This window comes from Balaenoptera musculus, chromosome 10 (assembly GCF_009873245.2).
Source record: "Balaenoptera musculus isolate JJ_BM4_2016_0621 chromosome 10, mBalMus1.pri.v3, whole genome shotgun sequence".
NCBI lineage: Eukaryota > Metazoa > Chordata > Mammalia > Artiodactyla > Balaenopteridae > Balaenoptera > Balaenoptera musculus.
Window position 1 is genome coordinate 104,021,383 of NC_045794.1, and position 18,674 is coordinate 104,040,056.

The 18,674-nt window shown below is 67.9% G+C and overlaps 1 protein-coding gene across 1 annotated transcript; it reads left to right on the forward strand.

Annotated features, from left to right (window-relative positions):
- Positions 1–13,360: 13,360 nt before the first annotated feature.
- On the forward strand, positions 13,361–16,515 carry PIM3 (Pim-3 proto-oncogene, serine/threonine kinase). The gene is made up of 6 exons (XM_036866957.1): positions 13,361–13,722; positions 13,829–13,938; positions 14,027–14,077; positions 14,183–14,552; positions 15,107–15,283; positions 15,363–16,515. The coding sequence occupies exons 1-6, from the start codon at positions 13,638–13,640 to the stop codon at positions 15,548–15,550; spliced, it is 981 nt and encodes a 326-aa protein (XP_036722852.1). The 5' UTR covers positions 13,361–13,637; the 3' UTR covers positions 15,551–16,515.
- Positions 16,516–18,674: the final 2,159 nt, after the last annotated feature.

Here is an 18,674-nt window from a genome sequence, read left to right on the forward strand (position 1 = left end):
CCCCAGCCGCCCCCTAACGCCCGCACTGCCCACCGACCTTTATACCCCTTGACACGCGCCCCCCAACTGCCCTTCCACCGCACCGCCCTGCAGGTCTCCCTGGAGTCCTCCAGGCCTGGGACTCCTGGGCCTCACAGATCAGGATTCCTGGCCCTGCTCCCCCCTCCTCCCCTCCCTCCACCCGGACCGGACGTTCCCAGGGGCAGGAGACCCTCCCCACCAACCACCCCAGGCCTGGGAGAAGGTTCGGAGAGCAGAGCCCCTCGGGCTGCAGGGGGTTGGCTTCCTGCTGAGGGGGGCCAGGAGGATGGCCTGGAGGCAGGATGGGTGGAAGGATGCTTTGGGTTGGGTCTGCATCTTGGGGGCAGGTGCAGGCCCTGGGCGCTGGCTGCCAGGGCTGGCGCCGGGGCCCTCTGTTCCATGGGCCACACTTCTGCCCGGTGCCATGGTGTGGCCTGGACATGAAGCCTGTGGGTGACGGTCCTGACTTCCTGGGCGGCCGGGCTGCTGGACTTTCCAGTGGAGAGGGCCCTCGGGGCTGCAGGTCATGAAGGACATGACCACTGGTCAGGGCACAAGGGTCCACACTGGTCCACGTGGGCCCTTCCAGATCCTGACTCAGCACCCACGTGGGCCCACCCAGGTCAGGACACAGGGGACCACAGGCATCTTTGCACTCGCCATCCTGCTCGCGGGCACACGGGCTCACTGATATCTCAGCGGCGCTTGCGCACGCTTCTGGCGCCCCCTCTCCCCCCACCCCGCTCGGGCACGCGCCCCACCGCACCTCTCCAGCCCCACAGACTGGCTTAGGGGCTCACGCAGAGCACTCTCCTGGGCGCCCCTTGGACAAGCCCAAGCCGCAGCGCAGGAAGTCGTAAGAGGTCGAGAGGGGCACCCACGGGCGGGGATGACCCGGATGGCTCCAGCGACAGGGAGGGGTGGGTGTCGCCATGAACCGCAGGGGAGCATGGGGCACAGAGTGGGGTGCGGGCCGGTCTGAGCTGTGTTGTTGATGAGTCCTCCGCCGAGGAACTGAGGAATCACCTTCAGGCGCCCCGGCCCTGCAGAAGCCCCATCCGGGCCCCTGCAGAAGCCCCATCCCGGCCCTGCAGAAGCCCCATCCGGGCCCCTGCAGAAGCCCCATCCCGGCCCTGCAGAAGCCCCATCCGGGCCCCTGCAGAAGCCCCATCCCGGCCCCTGCAGAAGCCCCATCCGGGCCCCTGCAGAAGCCCCATCCCGGCCCTGCAGAAGCCCCATCCGGGCCCCTGCAGAAGCCCCATCCGGGCCCCTGCAGAAGCCCCATCCCGGCCCTGCAGAAGCCCCATCCGGGCCCCTGCAGAAGCCCCATCCCGGCCCTGCAGAAGCCCCATCCGGGCCCCTACAGAAGCCCCATCCGGGCCCCTGCAGAAGCCCCATCCCGGCCCTGCAGAAGCCCCATCCGGGCCCCTGCAGAAGCCCCATCCCGGCCCTGCAGAAGCCCCATCCGGGCCCCTGCAGAAGCCCCATCCCGGCCCTGCAGAAGCCCCATCCCGGCCCTGCAGAAGCCCCATCCGGGCCCCTGCAGAAGCCCCATCCCGGCCCTGCAGAAGCCCCATCCGGGCCCCTGCAGAAGCCCCATCCGGGCCCCTGCAGAAGCCCCATCCGGGCCCCTGCAGAAGCCCCATCCGGGCCCCTGCAGAAGCCCCCTCCCGGCCCTGCAGAAGCCCCATCCGGGCCCCTGCAGAAGCCCCATCCGGGCCCCTGCAGAAGCCCCATCCGGGCCCCTGCAGAAGCCCCATCCCGGCCCCTGCAGAAGCCCCATCCCGGCCCTGCAGAAGCCCCATCCGGGCCCCTGCAGAAGCCCCATCCGGGCCCCTGCAGAAGCCCCATCCGGGCCCCTGCAGAAGCCCCATCCGGGCCCCTGCAGAAGCCCCATCCGGGCCCCTGCAGAAGCCCCATCCGGGCCCCTGCAGAAGCCCCATCCGGGCCCCTGCAGAAGCCCCATCCGGGCCCCTGCAGAAGCCCCATCCGGGCCCCTGCAGAAGCCCCATCCGGGCCCCTGCAGAAGCCCCATCCGGGCCCCTGCAGAAGCCCCATCCGGGCCCCTGCAGAAGCCCCATCCGGGCCCCTGCAGAAGCCCCATCCGGGCCCCTGCAGAAGCCCCATCCGGGCCCCTGCAGAAGCCCCATCCGGGCCCCTGCAGAAGCCCCATCCGGGCCCCTGCAGAAGCCCCATCCGGGCCCCTGCAGAAGCCCCATCCGGGCCCCTGCAGAAGCCCCATCCGGGCCCCTGCAGAAGCCCCATCCGGGCCCTGCAGAAGCCCCATCCCGGCCCTGCAGAAGCCCCATCCCGGCCCTGCAGAAGCCCCATCCCGGCCCTGCAGAAGCCCCATCCGGGCCCTGCAGAAGCCCCATCCGGGCCCTGCAGAAGCCCCATCCCGGCCCTGCAGAAGCCCCATCCCGGCCCTGCAGAAGCCCCATCCGGGCCCTGCAGAAGCCCCATCCCGGCCCTGCAGAAGCCCCATCCGGGCCCCTGCAGAAGCCCCATCCCGGCCCCTGCAGAAGCCCCATCCCGGCCCCTGCAGAAGCCCCATCCGGGCCCCTGCAGAAGCCCCATCCGGGCCCTGCAGAAGCCCCATCCCGGCCCTGCAGAAGCCCCATCCGGGCCCTGCAGAAGCCCCATCCGGGCCCCGCTGGCTGAGTGCTCAGGCAGTGGAGAGCTCCAGGGCACCCGCTCCAGGGCACAGCTGGTGCGTACCACCGGCTGGAAGGGCCCTGGGGGGCGGAGGAAGGTGGGGCGGGCCTCTTCCCGCTCCCCACACCCACCCCCGGCCGTGAGGCCCCTCTGTGCGCCCAGCCTAGCAAGGACCTCAGGTGGGCAGGACTGCCCAGCTCACAGGTGGGGAAACCGAGGCTGGGGCGGGCGGGGGAGGGCAGTGTCTGGGCAGGCCTGGCCTACACAGGCCAAGAGCCGGCCCTGTGGAACTGGTCTTTCCAGGTGTGTGTGTGTGTGTACACGTGTGTGTGTGGACTGGAGCCCAGCCAGGAGGCAGGTGGAACAGAGGCCACAGCCTGCGTCATGGGCACCTCAGGGCACCAGGCCAGCGGGGGGGATGGGCAGGCAGCGTCCACTCCTCTCCTGTTCACTACTCAGAGACACAGGGGGGCCAGATTTGGCCTGGGGCCTGGCTACCGGGCGGGGCCCAGACCCAGCTCTAGGGCCCCGCCCCAGCTCTGCCCACCGCCCCAGCTCTGCCCACCGCCCCAGCTCTGCCCACCGCCCCAGCTCTGCCCACCGCCCCAGCTCTGCCCACCGCCCCAGCTCTGCCCACCGCCCCAGCTCTGCCCACCGCCCCAGCTCTGCCCACCGCCCCTCAGCCCAAGGGCAGTCTGGCCAGTGCCCTCCAGAGCCCTTGAACTCACACTGAGGGCAGGGCCGGGCTCCATGTGCTGCTCAGATGGGCGGCCCTGCTCCACATGCCAGGGCCCCAGCGGCCAGGCCAGCTGGTGCTGGCCCCAACGCTGCCTCACCGAGGGGCTCCGGGCCCAGGCAGGCAGGCGGGTCACCTCTGCTGGGGTCCCCAGTGTCCTGGCAGGTGGGACTTCAGGAGGGCAGACCCTCCACTGAGGCCCCCTGGCCACTGCTCAGCCCAGCCTGCTCTCCTGCCCCCACTGTGGGTTCCTTCCCGCGGGCACCGTGCCCAGCAGTCCTCGCCGACTCCAAGACTCGACAACTCCAGACACTCTTGCCCTGGCCGGTGCCATCTCTCTGCCCTGGCCACCCCTCCCTGCCTCCTTGACCCCAAGTTCTTACACAAGGACTGGCACGGGGCCAGCCTATGAGGATGCCCCAGCCCCTCCTGCCTGGCCTCTGGCCCTGGGTGAGCCCAGGCCCGGCCGTAGGCTCTGGCTCACCCACCCCGCTCCCCTGCCTGTCCCCCAGCCCCTGTCCTGGTGAACCCTAGCCTCGGTTTCCTAGCCTGTGAGCAGGGCAGCATTGCCCAGCCTCAGCTGGCACTTGGGGCCTGGCCAGCCATTTGCGTCCCTGAACCTCGGTTTCCCCACCTGTAAATGAGGACCAAGAGGACGACCACATGCCCCGGCTCTGCCCTCAGAGCCCGTGTGGGCAAGTCCTGGGGGGGACAGGCTCCCCCCGCCACCCCCTCCCTGTCCTGCCCCTGCTGCCCCGCATGACAGGCCTCTGCTTTAGGAGGGATGCCAGTACCTGGGATCCAGGAGCTGGACCGAAGCCCCCCAGGCCTGAGTTGCGGTCAGTACGGCGGGCACTTTGTTGCTTGCCCAGCCTGACCCGGCCAGGGGGCTCAGGGCAGCACGGGACCAGTGCGCGTCCACGCCCGGAAGTGAAGGGCGGCTGGCAGAGGGGTTCCATGCCACCAAAGGTGGGAGAGGCAGGAGCAGGTCGCACGGGACTTCGAGGTGCCACCACCTGCCCATGGCACAGGTGCCTCCCCGCACCTCGCCCCCGCAGTCCTACCTGCTCCCCGAATACCCATCCTGCAGCTGAGGGAACTGAGGCCCAGCGGCTCTGCCTCTCCTCCACAGGCAAGAGGGAGCCCTGGAAGGGTTTTGAGTGGGGAGCGGGGTGTTCGCAGAAGCAGCCCCCAGACGCTGCTTCGGAGGGACTGGAAAGGTGGCCGGGCCTGGGGGCTGGGGTGGGGGCCAGGCGGGGCAGGATGGATACCAGGGTCAGGGCAGCGGCGGGGGCCCTGGGTCCGCTCGCTCTCCTGCTGCCCGTGGGGCGGCCTCAGCCCAGGGCGCCGGAGCAGCTGACTGCCCACCTGGGTGTGGCCCCAGGGCGGGGTCGAAACCCCGCACAGGCGTGTCCCCGAAACCGCGAGTCAGCGGCGCCCTGGTTGCCAGGCTGCCAGGGAGCCACGCGGGACCGCCAAGATGGGGGTGGCGGAGACAGAGACGGTGGTGAGGGGCAGAGGGCTAGAATGGGGCGTCACTTGGGTCCCCACAGGGCCCCAGCTGGGAGGTAAGAGGGAGCCAGTCTGGCACAGCTTCAGGAAGGGCAAGGGCGGAGGCTCCCCGGCCCAGCTGGGGTGGAGGCACCTGCAGCCCCCCATCACATCCCCCTCCAGCAGTGCTGGGGAGTGACCAAAGGCCCCATTTTGCAGATACTAAGCTGGGCTCTGCCTGGAACCCCCGCCCCGGGTCCCAGCACCCCCCCCCCAGGGGGCCGCCTGACCCAGGACCCCCGTCCTGAGCCCAGTCAGACCCTGGGAGGCCAGGCCCCCAAAAGGAGGCGGAGGATGCTGGTATGGGGTCGTCTCTGGGCCAGGTGGGCGTCCTGTCCACCAAATACCCCAGCCCAGCAGGGCCCCAGCTGGCAGGACGCCAACGCCGCCCGAGGTCAGGGTCAGGCGGGGAGCCAGGCCCGCCCAGGGCAGCGGGAAGCGGGAGGGGCTGGTGGCCTGGGATGGGGAATTTCGTGGGGGTGGGGAGCCTAGCCAGAGAGTAAAAGTGCAGAATTCTTTCCATTCTTCCCGTTTCTCTGTGATGACTCAGCAGCTCTGCCCACTGGCTGCACAGCCCTGCCGCAGGCGAGGCCCACTGGCGGCCCAGGAACGTGCCCACCCCGGGGTGGGGGAGTGTCCCCGCCCCACCTGTCACCCGCAGGGCGCTCCCACTGCTGTCTCCTGCCCCAGCCCCGCCTCCTCCGCCAGGTCTTCTAGGGAGCTGGGCGCCCACTGCCCCAGGGGAGATGGCCCTGGGCCCAGGGCTGGAGCACCCGTGCCTGCCATGGGCAGGTCTGCAGGGGTCTTTGAGGCCTCTCCTGGGTTTTGGGCTCCCGTCCGGACAGTGGGTCCGGAGTCCCCCTTGGCCACACCCTGCCGCAGCCCGCTGGTCTCCTTCCTCCGGAGGGGGTGGCCCCGGGGGGGAGGAGGGAGCCAGTACTGCAAGCCAAGAGGCCGCAGGGCCCTGTTGCCCGACTGGGCTGGGACGGGGCTCGGGAAGACGGAAGGAGATACCAGAGGGACACATGCACTGAGGGGCCCGCTGCATGTCCGCACCGGTGGGCTGCTACCTGGGCCCTGACCCCGCTGATCAGCCACGGGGAGCTCCTCCTGGCTCCTGGGCTCTGGAGCACCCACGGCACCACCACCTCCTCCAGGAAGCTGGTGGGAGTGAATATGGGGCATTTAGGGCTGAGCTGGGCAAGAGTTGGGGGCGTCCAGAGGCCCATGCAGCTTTCGAGCTCCCCCCCCAGCTGTCACTTCCTGGGAATCGGCAAGTGGCCTGAGGTTGGAAACCAGCCTGGCCACTTCTTCTGAACGGGATGCTGTGCCCAGGCCACCTCGGGGCCCTGGGATCAGGATGCCAGGGAACCCTGAGCAGAGACGGGGACAGGCCACCCCCAGGGCTTCAGTGGGCCCTCGGACTTCCCCAGTCCGTGTTGGAGCCTAAACTCAGGGGGCTGCTCCCGAGCTCCAGCAGCCCTGAACCCCCCTCCTTTAGCTGCTCTTAATCCCCCCCCCCCACCCCAGGACTTCACGATGAGCCAGGAAGGGCCTCCAGCCTGGGTTCAGGGTTCAGGGTTCAGGGTCACCAGACTCTCCCCATCATCTCCCACAGGCCTGGGCAGCAACTCCTGAACATTGACATTCCCCAGTGGGCAACACTCTGCCCCTGCTGCGTCCTGGATCCTAAGGCCCCGGGGCCCCTTGCTTCCCTGCACGGGCTGGCGCTGGGGGTGACAACCTGGGTCCCTACAGCCAGTGCTGCAGTAGGGGGAGTCTGGAAGACCACACAGGTCTCCTGGGGCCTGTCTGGCGGTCTTGCCCCCTGCCCTGGCCTGGCTCCACATCCAGGCTATGGCCACCGGGGTCTGGCCGCTGCCCACAGGCCTGGGTCTGCTCCCAGCAGGCATGGAAGGAGAGGGTCGCCTGAGGCTTGGGTCCAGGGAGCCACGTGCGCCGATGTGTGCTGGCAGGACGCTGAGCGCCATGAAGACAGCCGTTGCCAGCGCAGTTCCTACCCCTTCCCGCCAGCAGCTGAGCCGCCCTGTATCTTCCTTGGAACCACTAACCGCCCCCCCGACCCCCGCCACCGAGGCCCAGGTGTGGGGGGCTCTTCCCTAGCTCTCTATTTCTTTTTTTTTTTTTTTTAATAAATTTATTTATTTTTGGCTGCGTTGGGTCTTCGCTGCTGCGCGCGGGCTTTCCCTAGTCTCAGGGAGCGGGGGCTACTCTTCGTTGCGGTGCGCAGGCTTCTCATTGCGGTGGCTTCTCTTGTTGTGGAGCATGGGCTCTAGGTGCGCGGGCTTCAGTAGTTGTGGCTCGCGGGCTCAGTAGTTGTGGCTCGCGGGCTCAGCAGTTGTGGCTCGCGGGCTCAGTAGTTGTGGCTCGCGGGCTTCGTTGCTCCACGGCATGTGGGATCTTCCCGGACCAGGGCTCGAACCCGTGTCCCCTGCATTGGCAGGCGGATCCTTAACCACTGTGCCACCAGGGAAGTCCCCCTAGCTCTCTATTTCTGAACCATTAAAGGAGGGGACCCAGAGGGGTCCATTAAAGGGGGCGCCCAGGCTTTTGGGCTCTGAGCTGTGTGGGTGCTGCCTGGGGCTGGCAGGGAGGGGCCAGTTCAAGCCTGGTCTGAAACCGTCATCCGTCTTGCTCTGCTTCTTTCCAAGCCTGATCCATTCCTGGGCAAGGTTCATGCCCTGGCAGTGACACTCTCCTATCTTCCTCGCGGGGCCAGTTACCGCCCACGGGCTCATCCTTGCCCTGAGGCCCCTGTCTCCCTACCACAACAGCCCCACAGGCCACTGCTCTCTCTCTCTGTGAAAGCAAGGCCCACTGAGAGCTGAACTGGGGGTACGTGAGTGTGCTGAGCGTGGGCAGGTATGCAGCAAATATTCACTAAATGCGTGTCTCCAAGGCTCTTATTCGTCCTGATCCCATGTTTACTGTGACCAGGCCCTCCCGGGTCCGTGCTCTGGAGACCCCAGGTCCATTTGTAGGAGGCAGTTTCTCCATGGCCTGAGCGTGGTCTGAGCGTGGCCCAGGCCAGCCCTGGGACTGAGTGAAACTCTCCCAAGACAAGGTCATTCCTGCCGCAGGCCCTGGGCCCCAAGGTCTCCAAGGCAAGCTGCACCGCTCTGACCCCCAACCCTTGACCCTCTGTGGCTCCCACCTGGCTGAATGCCCCCCACACCCTCCCCATTCTGGTTCAGCCTTGGAGACTCAGCTGAACTGGGCCTCCTCCAGGAAGCCCCGACGTGGGACCCACTGCCTGCATGGCTCCTGGGGCCCAGAGCAGGACAGCCGCATGCAAATCAGACGCAGACACAGGCAGGTCGGCCCAGCTTCCAGCTCCTTGGAGATGCCCCTCCGAGGCCCCTTCTGTGTCTCATCCTCATCTCCATGCCGGGGCCGGAGCAGAAGGGACTGAGGAGCCCAGGCCGCCTGGGCACCATCTACAGAGGCCGCCTGGGCACCATCTACAGAGGCCGCCCGGGTCTCAGAGGCTGCACCTGCTTCTGGGGCCGGGGCGCGGGGCTCCTGCAGAGGGCAGCCCTGCCGGCCCCAGCCCCCCGTGCACTGGGCCTCTGGGGTGAGCAGGGGGCATGAGATGGGACGGCCCTCCCCCAGTCCCATCCAGGCTGGGCTCCTTGACCTTGGGGTCTCAGCACAGAGATGGTGGAGCTGCCAGAGTCGGCTGGGCCCCGCCCCAGGCATCCCCATCCCAGGGAGCCCCTAGGCTCTCCCGTTGAGATCTGGGGCCTCTGCACAGGACAACAGCTAGAGCCGGCACAGCCACGTGTATCACGCGTTTACTGTGCGCCCCAGAAGCATGTCACAGACATCTCACTGGCTCCTGCTCCCAGCCCTGCACGGGGGTGGTCAGAGCCGCAGGCAGGGGGGCGGTGAGAGGTGTGAAGCCCCAGCAAAGTGGCCAGGGATCTGGTCCAGTGCCAAGGCTGTGCTCACGGCCTGGGGGGGCCTGGCCCCGGTGCCGAGGCGGAAGCCGGGTGAGGAGAGGCCCCCTGCAGCCCAGGCAGGTCCCTGCTGGGCTGTCACTGCTCCCATCGCCACCACCCCCAAAGCCAGTGTTGGGCGCTCCAGTCCAGCTGCATTTGGGGTCAGGTCCCCTGGGACCCCAGCCTTTCCCTGGGTTGGGCCTGGGTGCTCCCTCGTTGGTTTTTCGGGGTCCCCTTGGCCAAGAGTCCAGGTGACCATTGCCAGGCCGTGGGCGGCTCTCCAGGGGTGAATGCTCTATGGTGGCAGCAGGGGGTGTGCCCAGAGGGAATGGCAGCTCTTGAACTTGGGCCAGCCTTGGCCTTGAGTCAGGCCAGGCTGGGGTCTCCTGGGCGGGGTGACCAGAGTTCCCACAGGCCACCACCCACCAGCTCCCACTGATGGACACCCCAGCCCCAGCCCAGGCCCTACCCCAGTTGCCTTCGGGGAACATTGCAAAACCCCGGCTTGGCTCTGCTGGCTCCCCTCGCCGGCGGGTGAGAGGCCAGGATGGAGGCACGAGCACGCCAGAGGGAAGGCCCCTCCCGCCCCAGCCAGGCTGTGGCCCTGTGCGGGGGGTTCTCCATGCGGCACGCAGAGCCCAGTCTGGGGTCGGGGCAGGGGTGGAGCTGGTGTGAAGCTGGGTGCTGTCGAGCCAGGCCCCGTGGGCTGGGGAGGGGTCAGGCCCGGCGGGCCAGGGGTTCCTGCAGTGGGAGTGGAGGCTGGACGGGGCTCAGGGGGATAGCTGTGACTCTGGGCCAAGTCACCGGGACGGACCCTGACGGCTGGAGCGGCCCTGGAGGTTTGGAGGCAGGATGATGGCGTGCCGATGGCGGGCGCTGGGGAGACCTGGGGACTACGGGAGCACAGACAGGGTTGAGAAGCAAGGGGGGGTCCTTCAGGCATGGCCTGGGTTGAGGGGCATGGAGAGGCCCAGGGCTGGGCCGAGCAAACCTGTGGGATGTCCAGGGGCAGCTGGAAAGGGGCCAGTTGAGGAGGCCTTGGTTGTTGACATGGGGGGACAAGGGGGGTGAGGGCCGCCCCCCCCCCGTCCTCCCTGCTGTGACGCCCAGCTCTGTGGGCGTGTCTGTAAGCGTGTGAAGGTCTGCTGTGTCCATGAGTGTGGATGTGTGAGGATGGAAGGCAGGGTGGTGGCCAAGGCTATCTGCTCCCCAGCCTCCTCTTCCTCCCCAGTCTGGGGAGGATAGCCCGGCTCCAGTCACCATGGCAACAGCCGCCCCTCCTGCCAGCAGGACAGGGTTACCTTGTGGGGCTGGCAGTGCAGGGTTGGGGTAGGCTGCTTCCAGGGTGGGGCGGGGTGCAGCCCCCTGGGAAGATCCAAGCTGCTCCCCCCACTAAGGAAACACCTCCCTTGAGAGGCCACTGGGAACTTGAAGAGGCACCTGGCCCCGCTGTGACGCTGCCCCTCTCAGCAGGATGGCCCCATGGAGGGAGGCGCTCACACCATGCTGGCCTGAGCCTCGGGCACGCCAAGGGATGGTGGGAGGCCAAGGGACGGGGCCTGACCTCTGCGGTCAGTGAGGTGGCCTGGAGCCTCAACCTCAGCTGAGCCCTCCTCCTGGGGGCCTCTCCCCGCCGTCTGCAGGAGTGGCCCCAGCTCTGCGGCCCATGAAGTTGCTGACCTGGACCAGGCCTGCTTGTGGGGCCCAGAGCTATTTTTAAGGCTCACCGGATGGGCCTTCCAGGAACCAGGAAAAAACAGGCAGGGCTTGACATCCTGCACTGCTGGGGGTGTAGCTGGAAGTGGAGTGTGGATCAGACCTGCAGGGAAGGGGTGGCCTGGGGTTACTGACCAAGGGCCATGCCCAGGGCAGAAGGGCAAGAGGCCCTTGGGGCTCAGATTTGGCCTTGCCTCCCTGTACAAGGAGGAACACCTGGGGGAACACCTCAGAGCCTCGATGTGCCAAGCTGAGAAACGGGTGGGTCATGCCTGCCTGCAGGGTAAGGGCAGGGGGAGGTGGGCAGCACCTTGCCTGAGTCCTGCCCATTAGGCGGGGTCATTTTCGGTACTGGGGGCCCCCAGTGCCTGAGGAAAAATGGGCCCTGGGTGGCTGCACAGGCAGAGGTGCCAGCCCCCTGCCCAGCCTTTTCCTTGGGCCACATTGGGCCTGAAAGACGCCCCCCTGCAGGACAGCCCTTGGTAGGGAGGGGTGTCCAAGTCCATTCTGACCCTCAGGGATTCACAATCCGTGCAGGACACACACACACACACACACACAATAGCATGTCCAGAACGCACGGGAGTCTGGACGAGATGAAGGCTCTGAGTAAACCTCCACCTCAGGAAAGAGGCTGCCTCCTGCTCTGTCCTCCACCCCCAGACTAAGCAGGGGACCCCTCGCCACTCCCAGAGTCCCCAGCGGCTTCCACAGGTGGCTCAGCCCAGCTTCAGGGCTGGGGGAGGGGGGACACACACTGCCCCTTTCTGAAGGAGAGTGAATCCTGCTCTGAGTTTGGGGAGACTCAGGGTCTTCAGATCAAGACTCTGCAGCTGGTGGGGTGCAGGGGGTGGCCCTCAGCCCCAGGATGCTGGCCTCCCAAGGCTGAGTCTCAAGGCCAGGGACCAGCTGGGCGCACGGGCCAGGACACCCAAGGAGGACTGGACTGCAGGTTCACATGGGGGCCTGGAGGCCCACAGGGGAGGCCACAGGGAACCTCGGCCCCTGTCGGCTGCGTTGGAACTGCCCTCAGAGCCACATCCTGACACCTAGACCCCGGATGCTCTCCAGCACTGCCACCCTCCCTAGCCCAGGACAGGCTGTGGGTCCAGGAACCTGTAGCAGCCTGACCTGAGGAGGAAGGCTCTGCGGACCATCCAGCGGTCCTCTGGAAAAACCCACAAGAAGACAAGAGTCCCTGGATTCCACTTCAGGGGCAGGCATCCTGCCTTGGATCTGACCCCATGAGGACCCCTGTACTGGCCTGGGGACTGTGGTTGACCGGCCGGCCCTGGCCCTGCCTTTATGGGTCCACATCGCAGGAGGGCGGTGGACAGAGCTCCAGAAAGATAAAAACCTAAGAGCTGTACCAGTGGAGGGTCCACTCTCTACACTGGGAGAGCGACCGTGGCAGCTAAGGGATGTCACTTGGGGTAGGCTGGGTGTGCTGAGGGAGCCAGCAGGCTGGCCAGGGCCCCTGAGGCAGGTGAGTGCACATGCTTGGAGGTCACACCTGAAGGCAACCTCTGATGGGCCCAGGGATGTGGATGCCATGATTAGATCCCAGCCTGGTCCCCAGGGGCCACGGGGAGTACCTGCGATGCCAGAAGGACCAGTACCTTGACCTCTTGGCTCCCCCAACCCTCAACCCTCTCTGGGATGGCTGTGGGAAGCAGTGGACGTCCTGGGCTCAGCCACTGGGGCTGGCAGACGGCTGCTCATACCTGAGCTGCTCAGGCCGGTGACTTGGGCTGAGGTTGGCAACCCGTGGGGTTGGATGGGTCTGTGCTATACAAAAGGCAGAGGACAGGCTCCGGTCCAGACGAGGGCCCTGAAGACCCAGGCTGGCTCCGGCCCTGACAGAGGCAGTCAAGGTGGCCTCCCTGGTAGAGGTGGACAGCAGCTGGGCCTGGAGGGCAACCAGGTGGGTGGAGAGCCGGGGAGGGCTCTCCAGGCACGGGGTCAGCAGGGCAAAGTTCCTGAGAGGAAGGCGGAGTCAGGGAGGGACCTCGGGCTGCGGGCTTTGAGGTCAAGCCCGGGTAAGAACGAAGAGTGGAGCCTCAGCCCACCCGGGGGCTGCGAGTCCCGGGGCGCTGTCGCCCGGCGGGGTCCCCCAGGGGGCGGAGGTGCCAGCCGCGCCAGGCCACGGGCGCGCCGGGGTGCGCGGACTGCCGGGGAGATACGAGCACAGCCTGGGGTATCGGGGTCGCCTCCCGGACCCCGCCGCTCCTCGGGACCCAGCCGCCGCATTCCTGGCTCAGCCCCCCGCGCCGGGCCGGTGTAGCCGGTGACCTTCCCGGCGCGGCCTGGGGCGGGGCCTTGGCCCCGCCCCGCACGCGCGACGCCATTGGATGGGCCCTGTGCCCTTTGCAAACACCGGCTCCCATTGGCTCCCGCGGCCCCGCCCCGCACTCCTGGGCCTCCGCCCGCGCGGGAGCTGCGCGTGCGCGGGGGCTTGTGTGAACGCGGAGAGGTGACGTGCCACGCCGCGCCGTGCGCCTCCGCGACTCCGCTCCCGCCAGCTAGTCCCAGGCGGTTCGCCGCGCCCCCCGCCCGCCCCCGCCCACTCCGGAAGGCGCGCCGGCCTCTTCCCGCCGTCGCCTCGGCAGCTTACGCGGGTTCCTGAGGCGACCCCCGCCGCTCAGCCCCGGCGGAAGGGGGCGGGGCCCCGGCTCGGCCCGCCCCCGCGGAGGGATACGCGCGGCCGCGGCCCAAAACCCCGGGGCGAGGCGGCCCGGGCGTGTGAGCGGCTCGGCCTGCTGCGCGTGTCGTCGTGATCCACGCGGGGCTTGGCAGGACACTGCGCCGCGCGGACGGCCTCGCCCGAACAAGCCCGCGCTCCGAGGCCGGCGCTCCTGGCGCACCTGCCCGCTGTCCGCGTCGGGGCTACGCGCGGCCCGGAGAGGCCGTCCTCCCGCGTCCTCCACCGCGCGGGGAGCCGGGCCGGGCGAGAGGCGGCGCGGAGGCCGGGGGCCCGCGCCCGGCCGCCGCCCGCGATGCTGCTCTCCAAGTTCGGTTCCTTGGCGCACCTGTGCGGACCAGGCGGCGTGGATCATCTCCCAGTGAAAATCCTGCAGCCAGGTATGCGGGGGCCGGGGGTGTGGGCGCGCACCGGGGTTGGGCGTCCACCGGGGTCGGGGGGCCGGGCTCCCCGGTCGCACCAACCCCGCCCGTGCGCTCTCCACAGTCAAGGCAGACAAGGAGAGCTTCGAGAAGGTGTATCAGGTGGGCGCCGTGCTGGGCAGCGGCGGCTTCGGCACGGTCTACGCAGGCAGCCGCATCGCCGACGGGCTCCCGGTGAGTGTGGCCGCCCGGCACCCGGGATTCTCGGCCCGCGCGCGTCGTTGCGTCCGCGTGGGCCTGATCACTGGTTCCCTCCCCCCAGGTGGCCGTGAAGCACGTGGTGAAGGAGCGGGTGACCGAGTGGGGCAGCATCGTAAGTGTGGGCGGGGGGCGCCGGGCGGAGCGGGGGCTGGGGGCGCCGGACGGAGTGGGGGGCTGGGGGCGCCGGACGGAGCGCGCTGACCGCCGTGTCCCTTAGGCCGGCGTGGCTGTGCCCCTGGAAGTGGTGCTGCTACGCAAGGTGGGCGCGGCCGGAGGCGCGCGCGGGGTCATTCGCCTGCTGGACTGGTTCGAGCGGTCCGACGGCTTCCTGCTGGTGCTAGAGCGGCCCGAGCCGGCGCAAGATCTCTTCGACTTCATCACGGAGCGGGGCGCGCTCGACGAGGCCCTGGCGCGCCGCTTCTTCGGGCAGGTGCTGGCCGCCGTGCGCCACTGTCACGGCTGCGGGGTCGTGCACCGCGACATCAAGGACGAGAACCTGCTGGTGGATCTGCGCTCGGGCGAGCTCAAGCTCATCGATTTCGGCTCGGGCGCGCTGCTCCGCGACACGGTCTACACCGACTTCGACGGTGAGCGCCCTCCCCACGGCGAGGGCCGAGGGGCTGGCGACTGTTGGGGCCGCGCGCCGCGCTGGCTTGCCCGGAGCGGGGCCTCGGGCCGTTGGGTCCGGCAGGTTGGGGCGCGGGGCGGACTCCATACTCCTCTTGGCCGGGTTCGGACCACGGCGCAGCCTTGGACCTCTTTTGCGCGCGTGCGGAACGCGGGGGCGCCGCGCAGAAATCCCCGCATTGCGGTGCCGGGGAAGCCGGGGCTCTCTGCCCCTCCCTTTCCCGGTATCCTCACCTCACATCTGTTTGTTGTGAAACCGGACCCCGCGCTCATGTGACCCGCCTCCCGCGCCGGGCCAGCTGGGGGGGGCGGGGCGGGGCGGCCGGCGCCGGGGGAGGCCACGCCTGCCGGGGTTTTTCCAGGATGAGGACCGGCAGGATTTCGCGGCGGATCCCTCCCCCTCTCCAAAGCGGAGAGGCTCAGCTGGGAGCGAGGGGTCTCGGTGTTCGCGTGCTGCCGGCCTCGTGGGGCGCTGACCCGGCGGCCGGTCTGCTAAGCCTCGTGTGTCCCCCAGGCACCCGCGTGTACAGCCCCCCGGAGTGGATCCGCTACCACCGCTACCACGGGCGCTCGGCCACCGTGTGGTCTCTGGGCGTGCTGCTCTACGACATGGTCTGCGGGGACATTCCCTTCGAACAGGACGAGGAGATTCTGCGGGGCCGCCTCTTCTTCCGCAGGAGGGTCTCCCCAGGTGCGCTGAGGGGCTGGGCCTGCCACTGGCGGCAAGGTGTCGCGGGGCGGCCTTGTCCTGACTCTCTCTTCCTCCACAGAGTGCCAGCAGCTCATTCAGTGGTGTCTGTCCCTGCGGCCCTCTGAGAGGCCCTCGCTGGACCAGATCTCTGCCCACCCCTGGATGATGGGGGCTGAGGGGGGCACCCCGGAGAGCTGTGATCTGCGGCTCTGCGCCCTGGACACGGACGATGGGGCCAGCACCACGTCCAGCAGCGAGAGCTTGTGAGCAGGGCCTGCACCTGGCCGTGGGAACCAGAGGGGACCCCTGCCCTATCCCCGGGCCCTGCGCTGGACCGGCTCTGCCGGGCTGTCTGCTCCTTGCGAAAGCAGTGATCTCTGACCCCTGGTGACTTTTGCCTTTGGCACCGGCCCGGTTCCTTTGCTTTGAGTGCCTTTTCGAACGCTGCTCTCACGGGACTTAGTTTTCTCAAGCTCTGTCTGTCCAAAGACACTCCGGTCCAAGCCAGGTCCTGCCTGCCCACCGCCGGCGCTTGACCCGAGACCGTCCCTCTCCTGTGCTGCTCCGGAGGTGGCCCTGACCTCCCCGCCCCTCCACGTGTGACGTGTTGGACCAGGAGCACTCCCGTGTCCTGTGGCCTCGTCTCACATGGGCACAGGGTCCCTCATCATGCCCCCCCCCTCGTGTCTCGGTGTTCGTCTGGGCACGTCTGTGCACAAGCAATGCAACGTTCAGGCCTTGCTGCCCGCCCGCCCACCCGATGCGTGTGCAAACGTCTTATTTATGGTGTGACCCTGAGGAGGGCTATTTATTGTTTAATTTATTTGTCGAGGTTCCTCCCTCCCAGCAGCCCTGTCTCCTCAAGGCCTGTGGGCAGAGGAGGGGGTGGCTGTGCTTGTGGACCCCAGGTCTCAGGCCTACCCGTGTCTGTCAGAAGGTGGACTTGTACAGTGGCTAATTTAAGGGGAGTGGGTGACCCCGCCACCTTTCGGCTCTGCGCCCTCGGGGGGTGGGTTTTAAATTATTGACCTTGTACAGTCTGCTTGTTGGCTCTGGAGGCTGGGGGGTGGGGGGACAGAGTCTCAAGCCTTTAATTTATTTCAGCAGTTGTGTTTGTGTGATCCCGGTGTGCGTAGGCACTGCGGATAGGGTTTTCTTTCAGTTCAAAAGTGAGATGTCTGGAAATCATATTTTTTTATACAGGTATTTCAATTAAATCATTTTGTATTAAATGGATATTCTGTGTTTACTGGGATGGGTGGTCTGGGGTAAGAGAAGAGGTTCGGGGAGAAGGGGCTTCTGGTCTCTGCATAGCTCCCTCTGCTTTTCCTGTGGGGAGGTGGCAGCATGAGGGGCTCAAGTGCTTCCAGCTTTTGGCCTTCTTGCTACCCCTGCCCCCAGGGGAGTGGGAAACACGCTGTGCCCTCAGGGGCCCCTGGGGGGAGGAGCAGGCAGCCAGGCCCTGGGGGGTGTTGCCAGCACGAGTCTGGAGCCGTGTCTGGCAGTGGCCCCAAGAGGCTGGAAGGGGTTCTGAAGGATGAGAAGTTTGCCAGGGGAAGGGGGTGGGAGGTGTCCCAGGTGCAGAGAACAGAGGTGGCACGGTTGGGCCCTGGCCTGACAGGTGCAGGGTGAGGTGGCGGGTGGGAGCCACGGCCAAGTCCAGGTGTGGACACGTGGGCCAGGCTGCAGTGTGAAGGGCGGTCTGTGGGGCCAAGTCCAGGTGTGGACACGTGGGCCAGGCTGCAGTGTGAAGGGCGGTCTGTGGGGCCAAGTCCAGGTGTGGACACGTGGGCCAGGCTGCAGTGTGAAGGGCGGTCTGTGGGGCCAAGTCCAGGTGTGGACACGTGGGCCAGGCTGCAGTGTGAAGGGCGGTGTGTGGGGCCAAGTCCAGGTGTGGACACGTGGGCCAGGCTGCAGTGTGAAGGGCGGTCTGTGGGGCCAAGTCCAGGTGTGGACACGTGGGCCAGGCTGCAGTGTGAAGGGCGGTCTGTGGGGCCAAGTCCAGGTGTGGACACGTGGGCCAGGCTGCAGTGTGAAGGGCGGTCTGTGGGAGTGTGGCCCAGGCTGCAGTGTGAAGGGCGGTCTGTGGGGCCAAGTCCAGGTGTGGACACGTGGGCCAGGCTGCAGTGTGAAGGGCGGTCTGTGGGGCCAAGTCCAGGTGTGGACACGTGGGCCAGGCTGCAGTGTGAAGGGCGGTCTGTGCAGCGGCGCGTCTGGCCATGCCCTGCCCCGCCTCCACGGGAGCCCTCTGCTGGGCATCTTTTGCTGGGGCAGGTGCTGGAGCACGCAGCGGGCCAGGCACACATCCTGGAGCCCTCAGAGGCCTGTCCCTGGGTCCCACGGCCCAGGTCCCGTCTCACATGCCTGTTGGTGGGCCCTGGGAGCAGAGTTGGACAGAAGGGAGTCTGGGGGCCGAAGGTTAGAGCAGAGGCAGGAGGTTTTGGAAGGCGAAGCTGGAGGAAGTGAAGTCGGCCTTTCCCCCGGCGGGCAGGCGCTGGGGTGCGGGCTCCGGGCTCGGCCACCCAGGAAGTCAGCGGGCGTTCGTGGCCTGCCTGGGGCCTGGCGCCTTTCCCCGGAGCTGCTGCTGAGGCCCAGGCATCCCTGGGGTGGCCCCCCTCGGTGTGTGGGGTGCCGTGGGGCACTGCCCGTGGCCCTGGGCTGGCCAGCCTGCCCGAGTCCTCCCAGACCCCGTGGGGCTCTTCTCCGTTGCTCACCCTGCCTCTCCACGGAGCGGGGCACTCAGGCAGCGGCCCCGCACTCAGGCTTGAGGACGAGCCCCCGCCCCCCACCCTGGTGACAGTGATCCACGTGTCACCATGATCCCAGCTCCCCCTCTTGCCAGCTGAGGGTGCACCCTGCCCATTTACCCCCCATCTTCCAGACCATCCAGTGAGCACTCCCAGAGCTCGCCTTAGTGTGGGACCCAGTCCAGCGTGGGGAGGGCGAGGCGCCCCCCTCACTGAGTCGCCAGGCACTGCAGCCTGCTGGGAAGGCAAGGGGCTCTTGGAATTGGGGACCCACTTGCTGGGGGTGGCCTGTGCCACTGGTGCCCCTGGTGTCTGCGAGCCCCTCTGCCAGGGTGGGATCTGTCCTGCCGGTCAGTACTAGCCCTGTCTGTGGGGCTGGGGGCTGGGAGAGGGGGCTTCTCTGGCCCAGGGCCTCTTGGGACCAGGATGGGCTTGTTCCCACGGGCAGGATCCCCAGCCCCCCCTTGAGGCTGCTGGCACTGTGGGCTGTGTGGACGGCCTGGGGCTGGAGCAGAGGGGACAGGCTGCTTGAAGACCGTGGAGGGCCCGACCCCCCCAAACCCTGTCCTGCCCTCCTCGAGGCTGCCAGCTCCTGGGCCAGGCCCAGGCTTCTTCCAGCAGCCCCAGTCCCAGAGGCTGCCCTG